At 51.7% G+C, this 21,229-nt stretch overlaps 1 protein-coding gene across 1 annotated transcript; it reads right to left on the reverse strand.

Moving 5' to 3' along the window:
* Positions 1-205: 205 nt before the first annotated feature.
* On the reverse strand, positions 206-19,285 carry GDF6 (growth differentiation factor 6). The gene is made up of 2 exons (XM_001090825.5): positions 17,987-19,285; positions 206-3,381 (listed from the first exon to the last, which is right to left on the reverse strand). Exons 1-2 carry the CDS (start codon positions 18,390-18,392, stop codon positions 2,420-2,422), a joined length of 1,368 nt encoding a protein of 455 aa, XP_001090825.1. The 5' UTR covers positions 18,393-19,285; the 3' UTR covers positions 206-2,419.
* Between the last annotated feature and the right edge of the window lie 1,944 nt (positions 19,286-21,229).

Genomic DNA, 21,229 nt, shown 5'->3' on the forward strand with positions numbered 1-21,229 from the left:
GCTTTATTCTAGTGAATAAAAATGTCATGAAAAAGGAGCTATTGAAGAGTTATGAAGAAAAAGTGTAATGCACTAAATGACAGATTTTTTAAATCATCAGATTGTTTTCAGACATTCAGTCCCAAACTGGAACAAACTACCTCTGACAATAATTCCTCAAGAAAATGATTTTTCTAAATCGATCCATATAAACCAGGCTGAGTTATTAAGGAGAAAAATGCATTTAATAATATAGCATTCGATTGTGTATCATCCAGGAAAGGTGTACTGTAAAAAATGTTTTGATTATTAATTGACCGCTGGTAACTTTAGTGTTGTAAATACTTGTATTATATGAGGTAGACAGTTTTAAAAAAACTCTCCATTAGACAGACTTAAAATTTTGTAATAATATTTAAGAAAATGATAACATTATGAAAAAATGAAATATCCGATTAATGCTTAACTTTGTACAACTCGAATATAAACTTTAAAAATATTAGAAATTATAACATTTGAGTGCATATAACGTTTTGTACATTAGGATGAATTGCATGCTGTCCATTTCCTCTTTGCACTTTCAGTCACCTTAAATAAACAAATATATACAGCCTTAACAGAACAACAGTGCATCCAAAGCAAATGTGCATTTTAAATTATTTCTCCTGGCCAAGTCTTTTTTTCACTTAGCATTTTTATATTAGTATTTCTTATCATCCCCACCCTTTCTTTGACAGTTTGTAGTTCTCTGAACCAAACAAGCAACAGGTTTAGATTGGAAGACAGCAAAATCACTTAGGAAAAACTAAAACTTTTTTTAAGGGCTGGTACAAATTCCATTGATTAAACAACTTTATACTCAAAGATAAGGAAGAAGCTAACTCTTCAAAGGGCCTACTCATGGGCAATGTTTGAAAACAATACTGGTGCAGGCTGGGGGAAAGTTCATGTTTTTGACTATCTGGGAATGGGTATTTCAATTTCACTGTACTCTCTCCAGCTTCCTCCCAGAAGACAAATTCCACCCCTGTCTCCTTCCTTACTGCCTGTTCCCCATCTCCCACCCCAAGCTCAATGTAACACTTGGCTCTTTTCACAGTTTCTCATTACTAAGTTTTAAAAACATTGCCTAACTGATAATTACAATCTGAAACAATTCTTTTGGGGGAGCCCTGGGCTATTGCTGGCTGGTAATCTTTCTGGAATGTCAAAGAGAGGGGAGGGAACTTAGATTTTAAAGAAACTTCAGAGACAGGGACTTGTGTCCCCTTTCATCCCTCCCTTCCCCATTCCTGGCTCCTGGCCTGTCCCTTGATCCCCATCCTCCCTGAGGCCCACCATCTTCCCTCCTGATGGGACTCCTTCTACTTCTCGGTTCCTATTTCCTCCTTTGTAGCTCTTACCTTGTTTTGTTCCCCATTCCTGCCCATTTTTTTTTTTTTTAACTGGGAAATCACCTTCCCCTTAGAAGAGCATGTCTGAATTTTGGCAAATTCTGTTGAAAGAAATCAATTAGAATCAGAAAGGGCGTTTGGGTGGGCTACCTCCAGCCTGGGCTAATGCACCTCAGTGTCAGCCCCAGTCAGAGGCAGGCCTTGTGGTTTCTCATTATCCTTCAGGGGGTTCCATTTGGACTAATTCTTGTCATTCCATCCATACCAGTTCCCCTTGCCCCTACCAGAAAAAGCAACAATGAAGGCAGAGACCTGGGCCCTCAGGAGTGAGGTGAAGGTTGCCAGTTCCTGGTACTGGAAGAGGCCAGGGCAAAGCTGGTAAACTCCCAGAGTACACAAATGGGTGAGAGGGGCACTCGTGGGCCCACCTCTCTCAAAGCTCTTCTATAGGCAGTACCATTCCTGATTTAACTATTCCTTTTGCCAGTTTCCCTATCTAACACTTTCTGTGTGGGAGGGCACAAGACATGGGCTATGAGATGGCCAGAGGCCCCACCTTCTTTACACCAGTAAAAACCAACCAAACCAAGATGCGGTCAATGGTGATTCTTCCTCCCACATTGTTTCCCTTTTTAAACTGTTACTTTTTCAATCCATGGAGCAGTTGAGAAACGGGTATGCATCTCTTCTCCCCTCCCCTTCTATCAAAACCTGTAAGACACACAAGGAAATCCAAAGCCACAGTAATAGAGAGAGAGAAAAAATAAAACACACACACACAGAACAAAAGAAATCCTCCTTGGCTTGTTTTTCTAGGGTGGCCAGGCAAGGTGTCAAAATCCATATCTCCCTCTGGGCTGGCAGGTAGAAGGTACTGGGAAAGCTGCGCTCCCTCTCTCCCACCGGCTCTCACGTCCAGGCTGTTCCCTCACCCTCAGCCTCCCCCAGCGCCAGCTTCCTCCTCCTCCTCTCTGCAGCCAGGCCTCTCCTGCAAGACGGACCTTGGCCCGCCTTGGTTCTGGGCCAAGGCAGTGGGAAAGGCACCGCTACCTGCAGCCGCACGACTCCACCACCATGTCCTCGTACTGCTTGTAAACCACATTATTGCCCGCGTCGATGTACAGGATGCTAATGGGAGTCAATTTGGTGGGCACGCAGCAGCTGGGCGGGGTAGAGCCGGGATCCATGGAGTTCATCAGCGTCTGGATGATGGCGTGGTTGGTGGGCTCCAGGTGCGAGCGCAGCGGGAAGTCGCATACACCCTCGCAGTGATAGGCCTCGTACTCCAGGGGCGCGATAATCCAGTCGTCCCAGCCCAGCTCCTTGAAGTTCACGTGCAAGGGCTTCTTGCTGCAGCGTAGCCTGGACTTCTTGCCGTGACGCTTGCCATGGCGGCTGGCGAAGGCCGTGCGCCGCCGCCGGCGGCCGGGCGAGGGCAGCCAAGGCCCGGCGTCCGGGGCCCCCGACGGCGGCGGCCATGACCCCTCGGCGCCCACGCCCGGGCCCGCAGCCTCCGCCGACCCCAGCTGCTCGCGCATCTCTGCGAACAAGTTCTTGCGCTGGGATCTGGTGAACACCACGAGCAGGGCCCGCTCCTGAGGGGGCCGCACCCTCCGGCCGAAGCCCAGACTCCGCAGGTCCGGGGGCGGCGGTTGCTGGGGTCCCCGCGCGTGAGTCTCGGCCTCCCTGGCGTCCGGCTCGCCCCATGCGGCCCGCAGCTCCAAGCACAGCTGCTTCCAGGGCTGGTGGCGCAGCCCCTGCCACACGTCGAAGACTTCCCAGCCGGCCGGCGGCGCCCCCTGCGGGTCCAGGGTCCGCGCGTCCAGCAGCAGGGGCGAAAGGCACGGAAAGAGCTGCACGTGGAGCGGCCCGGCTGGTGGCCCCCAGGGCGCTGAGGGCGCCTGGCGAAACAGCCGCAGCTCCGCGCCCACCAGCTCTTCTTTGTCTGAGAGCATGGACACATCAAACAAATACTTCTGTCTCCGGAGAGGAGTGTGCGAGAGATCGTCTGCGAGATAAAAAATAATTACAGTCAGTTTCACTTAAGGGGGAGATCAGCCCGGTGCTCTTCGGCCGCCCCGGGAGGAAAAGGGCGGGGAGTGGGGGCAGGTCGGCCGGGGAGTCCAGCTTGCCCGGCCCGGGGCCTGACCACCCCGGCTTCCCATCTGGCTGGTGCATGGCGCGGGGAAGGGGGCGCGCCAGGGCAGGCCCCCTCCTCCGGGTCAGCTCCGGACTCTCAGGGCGGAAGTCGGTGGCTGCTGGCGAGGCGGTGGCGGCCTACCGTGTTTTCCCCCAAGAAGGCTTCGTAACCAATGTGTCCTTTGTGGTCTCGAGCCTGGGCCGTGCTTCCCCCAGACCTCCTCCAGGCTGGGCTGGCTGGTGCTCGTTCACGTCTCAAATGTCACCTCCTCCAAGTAGCCATCCCTGACCACCCTGATCTAGAGTAGCCTCTCCAGGTCCCTATCACAGGACTGGCTTGATTATCTTCCCGGTACTTAGGCTTATCTACAATTACCTTGTTTATTTTTATCTCGTTAGTAGTCTGCCTTTCCCAGAAACACTCTGCCCGCCTCCACCAGCCCACAGGAGCTAGGCCGATGTCATAGTCCGCCTTGCTCCCCTCAGTGCCTAGGGCGGTGCCTGACCTGGAGCACACGCCCCTCGGTTAAGTGGGAAACTTCTACCGCAGTGAGTCTTAATCTGGCTCACTAAAATGTCCTGGAGAACTGAAAAACTTCCAGGGCCAGGGCTTGATTCAGCCTATTGAGTCAATGTCTAAGGACAGGACTGGGCATGGGGTTTTGTTTATTGTTTGCTTTTTTTTGTTGTTGTTAACTCCAAGATGATTTAAAGGTGCAGTTCTAGTTTAGACTCACTAGTCTGGGGTAACACTGCTGCCCATCAGGCGGTTTGGGTGGGTCCAACAGTGCAGGCAGAATGAAGAGCTGGTGAGGGATTTATTTATGTATTCACCAATCATTAAACAACAAACAAAAGAGCAATGAAGTTTCAGAAGTATTGGGGACAGGGGGTGAGAAGTGAACAAACACACCTTGCGTCTGTCCATTGAGAACATCCTGCAGTCAATGAGAAAAATATATACCTGGAAGGCAGAAAACCTCAGCCAGGGACAATCAGACACACACACACACACACAGAGAGAGAGAGAGAGAGAGAGAGAGAGAGAAAGAGAGAGAGACTTTCTCATCTCTCCTCCCACTTCCAATCTAAAATTCTCTCGCTTTGCAACTATTCCTGAAGATAAAAGGTTTGGTCATAAGTGAGAAAAAGAAATTTAGGACAGGTGAGGTAGGGGAGTATAACAGGCTTTTAAAATCCAAGGCAAATTCTTCAGAACCAAGGCAAAACTGGACTTCTTTTTTGACACATTTGTGCACGAAGCCAACTCCACTTCAATGTGCAAGGCGGAAAGCTAACCAGATTTTCCTGGGCTGCCTTCCCATAAAATATTTACAACCTAGCAAATACAAAAATCCCCAAAGCCCCCAGCCTTCCCCAGAAGCTAGTAAAGTTTGGGTCGATTTCAATAGTAAAAGTGTCACTGGGCCCAGCATCCAAGCCTCTGTACCAGTCCAGATGTAGCCCGGGGGCGCTGGCTCTGGAGCCTCAGCCACACCCAGTTTGTACTCAGGGCTGACCATAGCATTGGCTGGTTCACTCTTACACACATGCCCCAACCTGAGATGGGGTGTGGGAAGGGTTAGAGAGGTGAAAAGGGAAAAGCTGCTGCAGGCAGTTGATTTATAGAAGCCAAGACCTTCAAACCGACCAGGGTCACATTAAAATCAGGGGGAATTCAGCACACTTTCTTCTCCTTCAAAGAAACCTGTGTCTGACAATGCTCAGCCACCACCCAGATCTCTGGACCTACTGCCTTAGGCTTGGCTTCCTGCCTCTCTCCCCAAACTAGGGATGAGATGAGAGCAACAAATCTAAGGCACTTGCTGCACTAGCTAAATGTTGTTAGGGATAACATATTTCTAATCTATATCCACCTGCACAGAATAGTTCTGAAAGGTAATTACTTGTATTATTCTCATTTTACAGATGAGAAAACCAAGGATTGGAGAAATTAAGGTATTGCCAAAAGTCAGACAGCTAGAAAGTGATGAAGCTAAGAGCCACACTTATGTCTATTTAATTCAGAGTTGGAGCATTTAGCCCCTAAGCCCCATTGCCTCTCCACTGTAGTCCAGGTACTAGAGTCTAAAAGTAACCAGAAGTGGCCAGTGTATAAGGGGAAAAGATTCCAAATTATTTGCAGGGCTTGCTAGGAATAAAATCTAGGCTCCCTTAGGAAATAATTTCCATCTTTGCTTACACAACTCTTGAGATGGTTTGCCACTGGCTGCAGTGCATTAGGCAGGTGTAAAGAATTATGATTTATTTCTCTCTCATGCAACATGGGAGAATCAGCCTGCTTTTGCTTTTACTCTTTTAAAATATATATATGTGGGCCAATAAATGATTAATTTGCACAGCTGAGTTAAAACTGAGGCAAGCATCTGTAGAGAAAGATCTCTTACTGATTCTGCAGCCTTAGGATTTCTGATGATCTTTCCAGCAAGACCAGCCCACCCCTACCCTTTCCAGGTTTCAGTGCAAGAATGCAAATGGGACTTCAGCTAATTATCTGTTCTCTTCCTACACCAGCTCTGTCACCTACTTCAAGGGCCCTCACCTGTGTGCATGTGGCCACTCCAGCTCACAGCTTAAAGCTGTGCACAGTTTCACAGGTGCACACATCAGTGTTGTGATCTACCTTCGGGGAAACTGAATGGATGAAGAGTCTGTCCAGACCCTGGAAGTGAGCTTAGGGATATTTGGGCAAGAATTCTACAGCCCAGGTATCTGGAGCTTGGCCTGGAATAGTGACTCTTAAAGCCACTAAATCTGCAGTGGTCTTTAAATCTGAATCATCAGCATCTCATAGGCACTTGCTAGAAATGCAAATTCTCTCTGGCTCTAGAGGCTTGTGGTAGGGTCTAGAATTTGCATTTCTAGTAAGCTCCCAGATGATTCTGATACTGCTGATCCAAGGAATTACTCTAAGAACCACTGATCTAAGTGGGGGTTGTCCTCTAGGTTCTTTGAATTCACAACCAAGTAGGGAGGAGCACCAAACAAGGTGCTGCAAAGCATAGGGCCAGGGCAGCATCTAAGGCAGTACTCACCAGGACCAAGTCAATTCTACCTCTCCCAGCCCATTCCTGGCCCCCAAAGCCACCCCCATTTTTTTATCCTTTCAGCCACAAGTTCTTTCCCCGGGTCTCCAGAACCTCTAACCCCTAAACAGAAGATCCAAGAAGGTGGCTCCTCTGTGCGCCTCCCCTGCAGACCACATTCCCCACCTGTCTAAACCTGCATCACAGAAATAGCTCAGAGGAGGCATCCAATCTGGGAAGTGAATATAACACCATGCACTGTTACCCTGAAGACACTTCCCCTGCTGCATGCTGACCTGGCATCACAGAGCCTGGCTCAGCTGCCATGAGCCATCTGTGGGCAAAAAGCCAGCCCTTCATACTCCCTTCCACAAGCCTCCTCTCTCATTAAGTCTTGTATAAATGAAGAGTGATGTTATCAAATGATCCTCTCTCCCACCCCTTTGACTAAAAAAACATGCACTTATCACTTCAAAATCTGTGGCACTTTCCCACATCCTGGAAGTGAATCCTATGCTTTGGGCCCTTAAATTGAAATTGACCAGAAATACATGGTGGAAACTTTTTATTTCCCTTTTACTTTGCATCAACCTGATTTGTTACAGCTTATTCACACCTCTGCTAACAGTGTTTGCTGAATATTAGATATACAAACATTTCCAGTTACAATTGCTGGATTTGGGCTTATCTTCTTTCCCTGGCAGGTGCATAGAGAAGGGAGGGAGAAGAGAGAAAAATAAGAAGGAAGGAACAAACCGTGGCATATTAGAAGATACTCCTTCATAATGGTCAACAAGTTGGTAAAAGGCTGAAAGCACTTCAAACATATATTTCTGGTGTAGAATTTAGGAAAAATTTAAAAGAGGGGAGATGTTGGTCAAAGGGTACAAATTTTCAGTTAGGGTGAATATAAGGTAAAAAATAAAATTTTAATTAAAAAAAAAAGAAACCAAGAGAAGAAATGGTACCTATTTGCAAGGTGAGTACCATTGCACCCATTTTAAATGAGGAAGCTGGCTTAGAAAGGAAAAGGGCATCTGTTCACGGTCACAGTACATGGTTGGAGAAAGTTGGAGTCGCAAACTCCAGAGCGGAAAGGAGAAGATGCCCTCAATGCCAAAGGCCAGACGCCCGGGAACCTCAGCCCCAGGAGGGCGGCATGAGGGAGCGACACGCAGCTGCAGGACTCTGTGCGCCTGCCCACTCCAGCCTGCCCACTCCAGCCCCAGTGCCTTCTGCTGGGGGCTACTTCCTTGAGCTAGCCTGTAGAGGGTTTCCAAAAACCAGAAACTTCCTTTGGTTGGAGGTGGGAAGGGCCCGGCATTGCATTTTCCCAAGACATCTCTGAGATATATACTCAGTTTGAGGTGACTTTTGAGAGTCCTAGTTGGATTTTGTCACTTGCCTGGCTGTGCAGCCACGGTTCCAGCTCTCCAGATTTGCAGGATTCTTGGCACAGCTGACTTTGGGTTCCACGAGATTCCTCCGCGCGCAACTGGCTCACATCTCTGAGTACGCAGTGACCCCGGATAGTTACTGGTCAGGCGTCCCGCCACGCCTCCCAGCCATGTTCTCCGGTGGCACAGGCCCCGCGACTAGGCCACTGTTCAGAAAGTCGAGAAGATAGTGGACTTTCCCACCCCCAACCCCCAGGCAGGGAGAATCACCATTCTTTGCAAGAGAAACTCTAGGCACCTTTCCCTTATCCCTTCATTTTAGAGCCAGCAGCAGCATTGAGCGCTTGTAGGGCACCACCTTTGTGCTAGGCACGTGCTCAGAGCTTTAATGGTCTCTCACTGAATCTTCACAGCGAACGTCTAAGGTCAGGCCTACTGTGATACTCACTTATGGATGAAGAAACTGAAACTCTAAGAGGTATTTTGCCCATTGTCTTGAAACTAGCAAAGGAACAGGTGTTGAAGGTCCTAATTCCAAGTGCCCTGATCCCAGTCCTGCAGCCATGCCTCTCTACCAGGGTCCTGTTCGGGCAGGCAGCTAGGAAATAGGACATACCTTCATCATCAATGTAATCAAGGTGGGCTGGCTGGGTTCCCCCAGGATTTTTTTCTTTTCTTTTCTTTACTACAAAGAAGACCTCCAAGCTCAAAATTCATGACTGGGCTTGGAGTCATTTTCTCAACTAGGTCTCTCACCTTCAGCACTGCACTGAGGGGGCAAAGTCCATCAGGTTGGAAATAGAGCCAGGTGTACTGGGTGAATAAAAATGAGCCACCAACCCCTCCCCCTGGAGTGTGAAGGGCTTTAAGGGGAATCTGTGTGCCCGAGGAGATACTCATCCTGAGTCAGGCCTCTGTTGAGATCTGAGCTTTGCAAGCCTGATGCATTGCTAGCATTCTTACTGAGATGTGAGTTCAGGAAGCAATCCATACAACTCACCCTTTCCAGGGTGCTCTTTCTTAACCCCAGTACTCATGCCTGACCCCCCAGCATAATAATCGTAAGAGCAAACACTGATGTAGCACTAAATCTGTGCTGGGCATGATCTAAATTCTCAACTTGTAGTAACTCATTTAATCCTCAAAACCACTTGTGAGACAGCCATCATTCTAAACTAAAAGAGACAGCTTGAGTAACTGGCTCAAGATACTAAGTAGTAGAGCCGGCAGTCTGGCTCCACTATCTGTGCCACCACCCTAGACATCCTAGCCCTGATCTCTGTGCCTTGTAGAAACCCTGAGAAACTCTTCCATGCTCCCCGTGCCTGGAGGGAAGGCATCAATGCCTGGCCGACGAGAGTCACTCACTTCAGCAGAACTGCAGCAGTCATTCCTTCAGTAGAAGAAATGTCGATGACTGGACTTGTGAAAGAATTTAGGAGGAAACTTAACAGGGCTACAGAGGGGTGCAAATGAGATAAGGTGTGAGAGAAAGACTTCTGAACGCAAATGTCAGTCATTACTGACAATGTGGAACGAGCATAGGAATTTAAAGTCTAAGAGACATAAATTTGAGTCCTGATCTGTGACTTAGTGGCTGGGTGACCTTGGGTAGACTGGGTCACATAATCTCTCCCAGCTTCATATGCCTCAGCTATAAAATGAGAGAACCACCTCTACCTTGCAGGATCATTGTAAAGATCAGAGTCAAAGTACTCAGGGATGTGCATGGTATGTAGAAACGTTCAATGAATGCAGCCAATATTTCTGTAACTACTTACATCTTCCAAGGGAAGGTGCACCTGTCCTCCTCTTGACTTCCTTTGAAATCCAGTTCTCTGGACTTCAATCCTTGTGGTCCAGGTGTCTCCACAAGATTCCAGAAGTGAGTGGAGGAAAGGTGCTAGGAAGCATGAGAAAGATGAAGACGCTTCCAGTTCCTGCTTATCTTAAGTCAAGTGAAAGTCAAGGCTCACGGAGGCTGCAGCATCACCTCAACATCCCGATTCTTCTCACTCCTGTGAGGCCATATCACCACTGCTGTCCCTCCCACAGTGCCAGGTGAATAGACAACCTCCACCTCAGCCACATCAAGGATCAGGCCCTTCTTGCAGGTTTCCTCTTCTGCAGGGGTCAAGGCCAGTGACAGCGCTTGTGCTAACCCAAATGATTGCCAGGCTGGCAGTGCAGCCCTGAGAGGCCTGAGGATCCATTTCTTTCCTGGCTTTGGTATCCTTTTGTGGGGGCACAATCTGACCACAGGGCCAGTCTGGGGTGGGGATAGAGAGGCAGATGTTACTGATCTTCACTGTACAAAGGGCCAGACACATATTGATGGGGAGGGCTGCAATGGAGGACCCCTTGGGCTGCAGCATGAGGCCAGGCCTGGGTGCTTGTCACTTCTGAAGGAAGGTTTCATTGGCAGGTCTGTCCTCAGTGTGTGTTCCTTCTCATCGTACACTCACCAGTCCAGCTTTTCTCATGTCTCTTGGCTTCCCCAGAGCCCTCCCCAATAGCTTGCCCTGTATTTCTCCTTCCAAAGACTAGAGGGGTCCAAGGCGAGTCTTCCACGGAGTCTTGGAGAGGCTTTTCCACTCTCTCCCTCAGGCCTCCAGATGTAGGCTCTTCTCTTCCTGAGGGGCCTGGGCCTTGTAGACTCCGCAAGTTAAGTGGTTCTGGTGGCCTGCCTGGATCCCTCGGAGAAATCCCAGTATTGGTATAGCAAGCTCTGGCTCAAGGTGAGGCAAATGAATGAGAGTGGAGAGAAAGAAAAGAAAGGGGATCCTGGAATCCCACTCAACTGAAAACAGCTTCGCACCCCTCACCTCGGGACCTCAGCATGGCCTTTAATGGCCTTAGCTCTAACCCCAGGATGCCTGTTTCTGACAAGCAGTGATGACTGGAGAGGAGCCCTCTCCCCTGAGTGCTGATCACCGCATCAGGAGCTCCAAGGCGCTTTAGGGAAACTTCTTTTGTCTTTAGAGGATGAAACAGATTCATTTACAAAGTAGTTTTCCTGAACTTAGTTAATGACCCTGATGGCCGCGTGCTCTCTTGAAGGGCCAGAGAGGCAAAGCTGAGATCAAGGACACTTCACTGTGCTTCTCTTTTCAACGGGGTCCCATTCTGGGCTCCCGACCACAGCGGCTCAAATCTTAATTTGGCATCACTACAGATGAAACCCAAACCGAAGCTCTCGTACTGTTCCCGCGGTGAGCCCTCCCTCCCTCCCTCCCCATCTCACCGCGGCGGCGCACGCGGCCTGCCCTTCCCCTGGGGCCCGGACCTGGGGGGTTGGCTAGGGGCGGACTTCCCTGCACTGTCGACCGGTAAGTCACCCGGGAGCCCAGGGGAGCAACCAGGTCCTCCAGGAAGGCTAGGGGAGTGGAAATGGAGGAATCCTCAAGCTGCCATCGGAGCTGGAATATGATCGGGAGGCTTGGCTTAAGTTTTGAAATCAAAAGTAGAAGGAAGGGTGTCCATTTTATGCGACTTCCGCTCCCTGACCAGTTCTGAGGTTGCAGGTGGGGACGAGGGTTCAAACTGGCTTGTAGTCGCGGGGAGGATATTGGACTCAGTGCGCAGGAGAAACCGCTGTGCTGTGCCCTTTAAAGTGCTGGGCCGGGTGCAGCCTGGGAGGAAGGGAGAGCCGCAATCTCTGTCTGCGGCGTTCATATAGGTCTGACTTTCGAAACAATTTAGCAAAATGAGATTCGTGGGCCTCAGTCTATGCCTAGTTAATTTCCCTCCACACTGAGCTTCGGAGCGGCAGTGGGCTGGGAAGTGGAGTGGGAGCTGGACCAATTTGCTAGAAGTCAGGTTTGAAAAGCAGGCGCACCGATTCCCCTGAAGTCCTACGTTATTCAGGGATGCCCTCCGCACCCCACTAAAGCCAATCCCCTGCGCTGCCCCTGTTCCCGCCCGCTGCCCCTCTCCCCAGGCTAAACCGGCCTGGGCTAGAGGCCCGCCCCTCGCCTCTTTCACGCCCACTCTCGGGTCCCTAAGCCGTGCCCCGCCCCCAGGCGCCGGGGCCACTAGCGCCGCAGCGCGCGCTTCCCTAGGAACGTTGTCCAGCGCCGCCCGCCGCCCGCCCCTTCCAAGCTCTTGCAGCCCCTCACCCCAAGTGGACCCAACCCTCAGTCCCCAGCAATGCTAATGGACTGTCTTAGAAGGCAGAGAACGGCAACCCTGGAACCCATTAGTCCAAGGAGGACCTATTTAATTTCTGTAAACAGGAGATACTATTTAACAGACTTTGAGCTTAAAAATAAACAGCCAGGGCTTGGGGTGGGGGATGGAGGGATGTCAAGCAACGGAATGGCACGGTGAATCCACATTCCGGCATTCCACACCTCGAGGGCTCGGCTCGATTCAGTCCCCTGGTCCAAAGAGCGTCGTTTGACCCGGGTTATTCAATACCCGAGGGGTTATCGAACTAATGCCCTTCCTTTTACTTAAAAGCGCCCAAGGATTATTGTTGATTTGCTCTGGGGCCTTTGGTGCACGCAGTAGTCCTAGCAGGAAACAAAAATTCTTGTTCTGCCCTGTTTCTATCATACCATCTTCCTCTCCACCTCTCCATCTCATTCCCTTCTTCCTTCTCCCCCACCGCCCCAGAAAGACGTCACCACGGTCGAGGAGGTGTGTAAGAACCCCAAGGACTCCAGCTACGAAAAACATGTGGTGTTAGGGCCTCCGATGCAGTGCCCTGCGTTCCCCGCGGGTCCAGGTGACACGCATCCTCTCCGGTCGGAAAGAGGAGCTTTCAAGTCCTGATTGAATTGGGGGGTGGGGAGGGAGGAGAAGAGGGATTCGCAAGGCCTGTCGTGATCTGTGGTTTGAGTGACTTTTTTCTTTTAATGCGCAGAAACCACAAGGATGTTTGAGCAAGTTTTTAGATCCCCTCCCCCACCGGCAACTCCACCGCGCAAACTCCCAGAGGCCCGAGAGCCTCCCGCGTTGAGGAAAACGCTATGTCCGTCTCAGATTAGCCTACTTTGCCAAGGAAACTCGCCAAGAATCCCTGCGCAACCTGCGCTCTCGCTGTAGAACATACTAGGTGGTCTTTCTTGCTCTCTTTTTAGAAACTTCTTGCTTTTCCCTGTAAGGCAGACCTTAAGGCCTTGAGGATTGGAACTGCAATAACTGATGTTTAACAGCAAGTCAGTGGCTAAGAGTTTGGTCTGTGGCCTTAAATATGCCTTAGTTATTCGAACCAGAAGAGCAAAACAAACTTTTAGTTTAAGACTTCTTTCCCTTACCCCCGGGCTTTTTGCAGGACCTTCCAGTTCACCTGGCTGGAGGAGGACCCTGAACCTGGACGGTGGCGCAAACTCCGTGTCCGCGCCATGCAGGCGCACCCTCACACGCACACACTTGAACGCTTAGCAAACCTTTTCCAAGGCTGTTCCCTCTTTCCGGGGAAATAAAGCCTAGATTGGAACCTTCTGCCCAGCTTCCTCATTTGGCCGTCTGGTCTGCATTAGTGTTTTTATAAGGGACTCAAACAAATCGAATACAAGGTCACCAAATAATTAACAGTTGTGAATTCCCTCCGTCCCCATTAAAATACTTCCCTGCTTATATTTCATTTTCGGTTTGCCAACGACAACAGGGTACCGGCAAAAACACTGCCGAGTTGATTACACCACTCTGCGGCCCAGGTCCACCCAGAAACCCGCTGTTTTGCATAACATGAGGTACCAGATGCACTTCAATCGCGAGGGAACTACGCAACTCTCTGAATGCCCTACCCACAGCCAGGCTATTCCCAGAATGGTCCTGCTCTGCCCTTTGATAATCACGACCCAGAAGGTGAACGGAGAAGCCAACAAACAACCAGTGGCAAACTGTCCTGACAGTTATTTCTAGGGCATCAAGTTCTTCAAGGATGTTCCCATCTCGTTTTGATTTTTATCTGTTCCTTACCGCCTCCTTTTTGAGAGTATTATTACAACAAGAAAAAAGTAAAGGGTATTCTTATTTCAAAGTAATCTGGAAACCTAACTCACAGTAATAGTCTTAGAATTATTTTGGTTCTCTCATTCTTGAGAGTTGTTTTTTCCCCTTGTTGAAATTATGTGGCACTTTTCACTACATAAACTGAAAGTCTGAGTCTCTCACTCTCTCTCTCTTTCTCTCTCTCTCTCTCTCTCTCTCTCTCGCTCGCTCGCTCTTCCTCTCTATCTCTCAGCCCTGCTGAATTCATAGAACTAATGGTCTGGCTTTCTCAGGCCCCAGGGCTGGGGGTCCAGGGCCCCAGGACTAGTAGCCTTTTAATGAGTTATTTCATGAGCAAATTGTAATTTCACCATATCCAAATTCTCATCCCATGATGGCACTGAAACACATATGCACACACCTTCTCACCTTTATGGATCCAACATCATTTTAAAAGCACAATATAAGAGCATTTTTAAAAATCAGGGATAACATGGTTTGTGCCTCTGCTAAAATAAGAACAGGAGGCAGCAAGGCACACCAAAATTCAGACCCTCACATCTAGTTTCACTCACACTCCTAACTCGGTCTTAAGTGACTGCAGACAAATTATTAGACTGGGGGAAAATCTTTCCATTTTTTGACTTCCGCTTCTTGTCACCATCCATTAGAAACCACCTCACCCCTTAAATTATCTATGCAGTGCTCTAGTTAAATATGCAGGGTCTCGAATCTTATATGAGCCCCACCTCTCACTAACTGTGTGACCTCAAGCAACTTGCTTAACTCCTCTGTCTTCTTTACTTCACCTGTAAAACGTGGTGGTGATAGCGTTTTCCTAGGAAGTGGTTGTGATAACTAAGCAAAATAATTCATGCAACAAAATTTAGTGCAATACTTGGTACACAGTAAATTTTCAATAAATCGCGATTACTATTACTCCTAGGTGTCTGGAGAGCATACTGAAAGAAGGGAACTGTTTTAGGTTTTTGTTGTCGTTGTTGTTATTGTTATTGTTGTTGTTGTTGTTGTTGTTATTGCAATAAGTTCTCCTCCTGGAGGATAGGGAGAAGTGGCCAGGGATGGGGTAGTACAGAACTTGCTTTCTTTATAAACCTAAAGCGTCCTTCGTTCACTTTGGGCAGAGTTTATGTCTGCTCTCCCACTCTCAACCATAGGCTTCAGGTGTAACTTTGGGGTTTCCGGGGTACGGAAGGCTTTTTACAGAGCATGTTGCCCATGCCTCCTGGACTGGCTTCGGGGCTCCTTTCCTTTCCTTCGCTCCTCCCCTTGGGGGACCCCTGGTTCCTCTGAGCCAGGCCAGCCCCACTCGACGGCGATTTAAACATCCCTTAGGCGAGGCGGCAAGTTAGCGCTGCTGGCCCAGCTCTAGGCGGGCCGCTGCTCTTTCCCCCTCGCCAGGCTGTCCACGCTTTGGGGGAGGGGACCTTAGGGGGTTTGGCGCGGTTAAGAGCCCCACGTGAGAGGGGCGGAAGTCCTCGCCAGGAGCCGGGGATGCGCGGCTGGCGGGTCCCTTCCATCACGGGAGACGAGACACCGTTTGATGTGTTATGACATGAACCCTCAATTAGATCGCTGAGTTGAAACACTCCAATCAGGGGCCCGATGCTAAGCAAGCCCCGGAAGGTCCAGCCTGAGGTCACCGCCGGTGACACATCAAATCAAAATCAGTGAGAGGGAAAGTGAGGCTTTCCCTTTATCAAGCTGGGGCTGCAGCCAGCAACGCACCCCCTCCTCTACGCACCCCTCCCGCCCGCGGCCCCGCACTCCTTCACCCCCGCGCGGCGTGCGACAAGCCGCACCGCCTTCCCAGTCAACGAACTGCCTTTCTTCGCATTTTCTGGGAACCTGGAGACGCCGAGAAGACCGCGCCTTTGAAGCTGCGGTCCGGGTGGTCATGCAGCGTCTCCTCCCGCTGTGGACCGCTCGCATCCCCAGCCCTCGACGGCATTCCGGGGTTGTAGCGGTCCTTGTGGATCTTGGTCCTGCTAGTCTGGAGGCCTTGGCTCGGGAACAGAGGCCTCCCCAGACTCGGTGCACATGCAATCCCTCCTCTATCTCCAGGATCCGGGGCTCACAGAGCAGTGGCGGGGGTGGGGGTGGGGAAGCTACAGGGCAAACTAGGGTAAAGTGATTTCTCGTCTACGCCGGATTTGGGGCCCCCCAAGACTTCTCCCCATCCGTTGTCTGAATGCCACAGGCTTCCGGAGACACCTCCGAACAGCCCTCAGGGTCTGACCAAACTCACAGGGCACAGCGAACCAGTTAGGGTGCCCACTTGGGGGAGGGGCGGAGATTCTTGCCACTTTATTCCCAGGCAAAGAAAATCCGCGCCCAACCGCCGGCCAGCCTAGGCCTCTGGCACTTCTCTTGAGGAAGGGCCTCTTGAGCAGTCTTCTCTGAGCTTCCTTAGCCTCCTTCCGCAAGTGTAGTACAGAAAGTGCACGATTAACAGAGGACTTGGAGGTACAGAAACAACTGTAGCAAGGCGTGCGTCGTGGGGAGGGTTGGTGAGCTGCACCGGCAACACGGAGGCCAGGGACTCAGTTGCACCACTACGAAGAAGCCACGTGTCTTTGCAAAGGTGACTTTAGTAGTCCTAAAATCACCATAAAATACCCGGCGTTAATTTGCCCTCTGGACCTTTCAGCAGCTCATGAACCTCGCTGACCTCAGGCTGCAGCGGCTAACCCGACGTGGGCAGGACCTTGGAGCAAGGAGCGCGACTACGAGTGAGAGGCGGGGACTGGAGCCGGGGAAGAGCCTGGGGCTGGGATAGGGGGGCGGGCGCCGTTAGCCTGCTCTAAAAAGCTTAGGAGATGTGCGAGCACCGAGGGTAGCAGTGGCTGAAGCAGCTTCCGAACCCCGAACCCCAGCGCTGCAAGGTTTCTGGGCAACCCCACTTAACTGCGAGCAGGTCAAAGTTATGGAACTAAGTCTAGAGAGGATGGAGGAGTGGATATCTGCCTAAATCTCATTTATCCCCTCATTTTCTTCCTTCTCTTTCCCCTTCCTTTCCTTTTTCTCCCTTCCTTTCCTGTCTCCTTCCACATTATTGTCTCTCTCCTTTAGGAGCTGAGTTTCCGATGCCTGTGGATCCTTCCCTAATTTCTGGGACCAGAGGTGGTGCGAGGTTTTCTTGAGGGCACTGGTCACGCTGCAGATCAACGCCGGTGACAAGAAGGGGCCGCAAGGGTTTCCGCAGACACCCACACATACAGGCGCCCCCACAGAGGGTACCAGGGATTTCCCCGACCCCCACCAGCCCCCAGGAATAGCGCAGAAAGAGGAACATCGCCTGGCTGAGAAAGGTGGATGGGCATACTGGTGTACCTTTGTGTATTAAGTACCCACAACCTCCGAACTTAGCCGTCCCTGTCCCGGCCCGCCCAACTGCTGCTCCGCATCTGCAGAAACCACTCGGGTTGAGGCCTCGGAGCAGCCGGGAGCGCCACGCTGGAGCAAAAAAGCCGGAGGGCGCAGGGCTACAGCCCGGCTGACCACCTCCGCACCCAGCGCAGGGACCAACCGAGAACCCGCGCGGCGTCAGGACCAAGGGGCTGCCCGACGCCACTCGTGGACTAGCTCCTCAGACTGTGGGATTCGCTAGTGCCAGCTTTGCCCAGGGCTTTCCAAGGCTCTCTCATGCCCTAGATCTGCCCCAGCAGCCCAGGCCTTGAACTGCGAACCCAGTATCCCGAGACACCGATTCCATCAGTCCCCATCCCGACCCCTCTCCAGCCGGGTTCATCCGCCTGCTGCCTCCCGTCCTCCTCGTTTCCCCCACCAGCCACCAGACAAGCGGCAACCACGCCGCCTTCTGCAAAAGAGGAAGAAGGAAAGAAGGGAGAGAGAAAAAAAGAGGGGGAAGGAAGGGAGGATTAGAGACGAATAGAATCTGCAGCCGCATTCAGAAACTTACTCGGGCTTGAGAAAAACAATTTAAGAAAAGTAAAAGGGAAGTGTCCAGAGTGGGAAGGGAATTCACAAATGCAGCCTCCGGCGGGAAGAGCGCCCTGGCTGCGGAGCTCCAGCAGGAAGGGAGTCGAGCGTCTTGTTTGCCACTTACCTAGTCCCCTGTCTACAAAGCTGGTGATCGTGTTAGCCGACTTGGAAGACTGGAAAAAGCTGGCATTGATGCCCAGCTTCTCGGCGATGGAGTAAGTCCTGTAGATTGACAGCATGTACTCGTGGGGCACCACGCGCGGACCCCTGCCTGGCGGCTCCTGCGCCCGGGGCTGCTGAGCCTGGGGCTCGTCCTGAGGCCGCCGCTGTGGCTCCTGGCCCTCCCGGCCCGCGTCACTCTCGCGCGGCGCCCGCTGCATCTTCCCTTCCTTGCGGCTCCGCATGCCCTTAGTGGAGCCCAGCTCGGCGGACGACGAGGAGGATGAGATGGAAGCCTGCTGGAAACCGGGCAAATCCCACAGAAAACTGATGAGGAAGACGGCGGAGAGCAGGACCCTGGGAGTATCCATGGCGGGCAAGTGGCTGCGTCTCCCCAAGAGGCGGTGGCGGCAGCGCAGGACGCGCGGGACACGGAGCGGCTGGACAGCGGCCGGGGCCCGGCTCCTCGGGCGGACTCGGAGTGCGAGGAGCCGGGTCCCAGCCACACAAACCCCGGCCCCGCCACGCCCCCTCCCGCCCCTCGCCGGGAGGGGAGGAATGGGGAGGGAGGGCAGAGGAGGGGTGGGGAGGGTGGGAGGAGAGCCGGGTGGTGCGGGCCGGAGGTGTGGGGGAGAGGGGCCGCGGTGCGCCGGTGTGGCAGGAAGACGCAGCGCCCCCGCGGGACGCGCGCGGGGTTGCCGGGCGGTGAGCGCGGCGCGGGCCGCAAGCGCTGACCAGGGGAAGGCGGGCGCGGCCGGCCCATGGCGGAGGAGTAAAGGCTGGCCCACCGCGCCAGGGTCCCCCTCGAACTCCCGGAGGTGCGGTCCCTCCGCAGCGCGGCCCCGGCTTTCGGTCCCCGCCAGCCGCCTCCACCTTCCTGAGAGCCCGCGGCCGGGGAGGAGGGAAGCGGCGGTGGCGCCCCCCAGAGACGGCTTGGGGCAGGCGCCTCTGCTGCAAGCTGCGCGCTGCCTAGGGGCGGTGGTACCTTCCCTCCTCGGCCCCAACCGCCAGGCCTGCCGTTCGCGCCCCTTCAGGGGCCAGCCCCGAGCCTGAGAAGCCTCTCCGTGGGCCAGGCGCAGGGCCCAGCTCGGAACAGCCCCATTTTCTCGGTAGGGTATCGCTCTCCACAAAGACAGGCGTCTATTCCCGACCCTCGAGGTCAGGCAAAGGCCACGAGTCTTTAGAGTTTGGATCGATGCTAAAAGCTGCTGCGCTCCCCTGCAGGCCCCAGCCTCTCCTCTCGCAGTCCCCAACCTCTTCTGATGCAGACTTTAGCTGCTCCACTTCGTCGTCGGCTCCCGGGATCCTCTCCCTCTCGCGGCCTGTCCCCCGCCTCCACTGCATCCCCATTTTCCCTCTCTTCTTTCCCTCCCGCCTGCAGGACTTCCTCCTTCCCCAAGTTCCTTCTGCATTCCAATCCCTCTTTCCCCAGCCTGCTTTTCTTCTCACACTGCCCTCCCATCTCACACTGTCTTCCCACCCTCTCTCTTCCCGGCCTCCCCCCGCTTCCAGTGGACCCCTCCCTTTGCAGCTCTACCCCAATCTGTTTCTCTTCAGCCCAGCCTCGCCCCATCACGAGTTTCCTTTATCTGTCCCCAGATTCCCCGTGCCTGTCTTCCCCGCCCACTGCCTCGCTCATTCCTGGGCCTGCACGCTGAAAGGCGAGGCAGCCTAGCGCTGCTTCTGTCTGCCACAGTTCTCTGCCCTGGACTGCTATGGACAGAAGACTTTCCCTGAGTATTGATTGGGTGCTCAGGCACCAACCATATAGTACCCTCCTTTAATCGTGCCAACAGCTTTGTGAGGTTGGCGTTGACTATTTTCACCTTCACGGATGGGGAAAAAAAAAAAAAAAAAAAAGACTCAGTGGAGACAAGTGACTTTTCCAAGGCCACTCTGCCAAGAGATTATGCAGCAAGGGACAGAATCCAGGCTCCCACCCCAAGCCCAAGGTTCTTCCCACTACAGCATAGACAGTCATTCCTGGCCCAACTTCTCTATTTCAGTTCTTGCTTTTTTCTTCTCTTTATGGTTCCACTTGATCTCAGGTGGCTGCTTCCTCCGCCATGCTACTTTCTGTGTGTGCTCCCAGTCTCTCTAATCTCCTCCCTCTCACTTTCTTCCCCCTTCTTCCTTTTGCTTTTTCATCACCTCTTCTGTCCTGCAGGGAGCACTCACATGACAGCCTGCAGGGGGAGGGGGGTTTGCTGCTCCCCTCATTCCTTTCACTTCCTTAAGGTCTGGGATATGCCCTCCACCACGGACACTGGCCTCCTCCAGGTAATGGCAAGCACCCACAGAGAACTTGTGTGTCAGTCATGGTTTGAAGCCCTTCATCAATATTATTTTACTTAATCTTCACAGCAATCCTGAAATAAGTGCTGTATTATGCCTATTTTACAGATAGGGAAACTGAGGTCCAGGGTCACACTACTCCAGAGTCTGGCCTCTTAACCACTGGGCTATTGAGCTTGGCTGCTCTCCTTTGGGTCTCCATGGATGCCCCTTCTGGCCCTATCCCAATTCTACTTATGTCCCCTAGTTTTGGTTTCAAGGTTGTCAAGTTCCGAGACCTTATACTCGAAGGTGCTTTAACTGTAACATTTTCTTCCCTCCTCTCTCTGTGCTTTAAAATGGCTTATTAATATTTACCATAAAAATAAAATAAAAGGAGATGAAACTGAAAGAAAAAATTATTTCTCAGATTCTTGCCACTACAACAAATCCAAATGTTTTTACCTTTTGGGTTCCCTTCCACTCCTTCTTTACTTGTTATGCACATATCCTTTTCATATTATTGCAATGCAGGGATAGATATTACGATGGATTCCGCCCTTGTCACTTAACGTTTTACAACCAAGTCCACTGCCTTCAATGTCTCTCCCCCATGCCTATCAATACAGGTCTTCACTGCCCCTCTGCTGGCCTGCAAATGCCATCCCTGCAAAACCACAGACTCAAAACTCCTCCTTTCTCATTTGCAGAAGCAACATTTCCCCTCTGCCTACTTGTCGCCCATGGGATGCACGTGTTCTTTTTTGGCCTGCCCTGTGTCTTGCTCTGTATGTCTGCCTCTCAAGTGTCATCCGGGAAAGCACCCTCCTTGTGATCTATTTCCATCCCTTCCCTCAGGAAACAAAACTTGTGGTTTGTGTTATCAATATTTTAATTTCTATCAGTATGGTGCCTAGTTAACAATGTTTCATAG

The sequence above is a fragment of the Macaca mulatta genome, chromosome 8 (genome assembly GCF_049350105.2).
Source record: "Macaca mulatta isolate MMU2019108-1 chromosome 8, T2T-MMU8v2.0, whole genome shotgun sequence".
In the NCBI taxonomy this organism is placed as follows: domain Eukaryota; kingdom Metazoa; phylum Chordata; class Mammalia; order Primates; family Cercopithecidae; genus Macaca; species Macaca mulatta.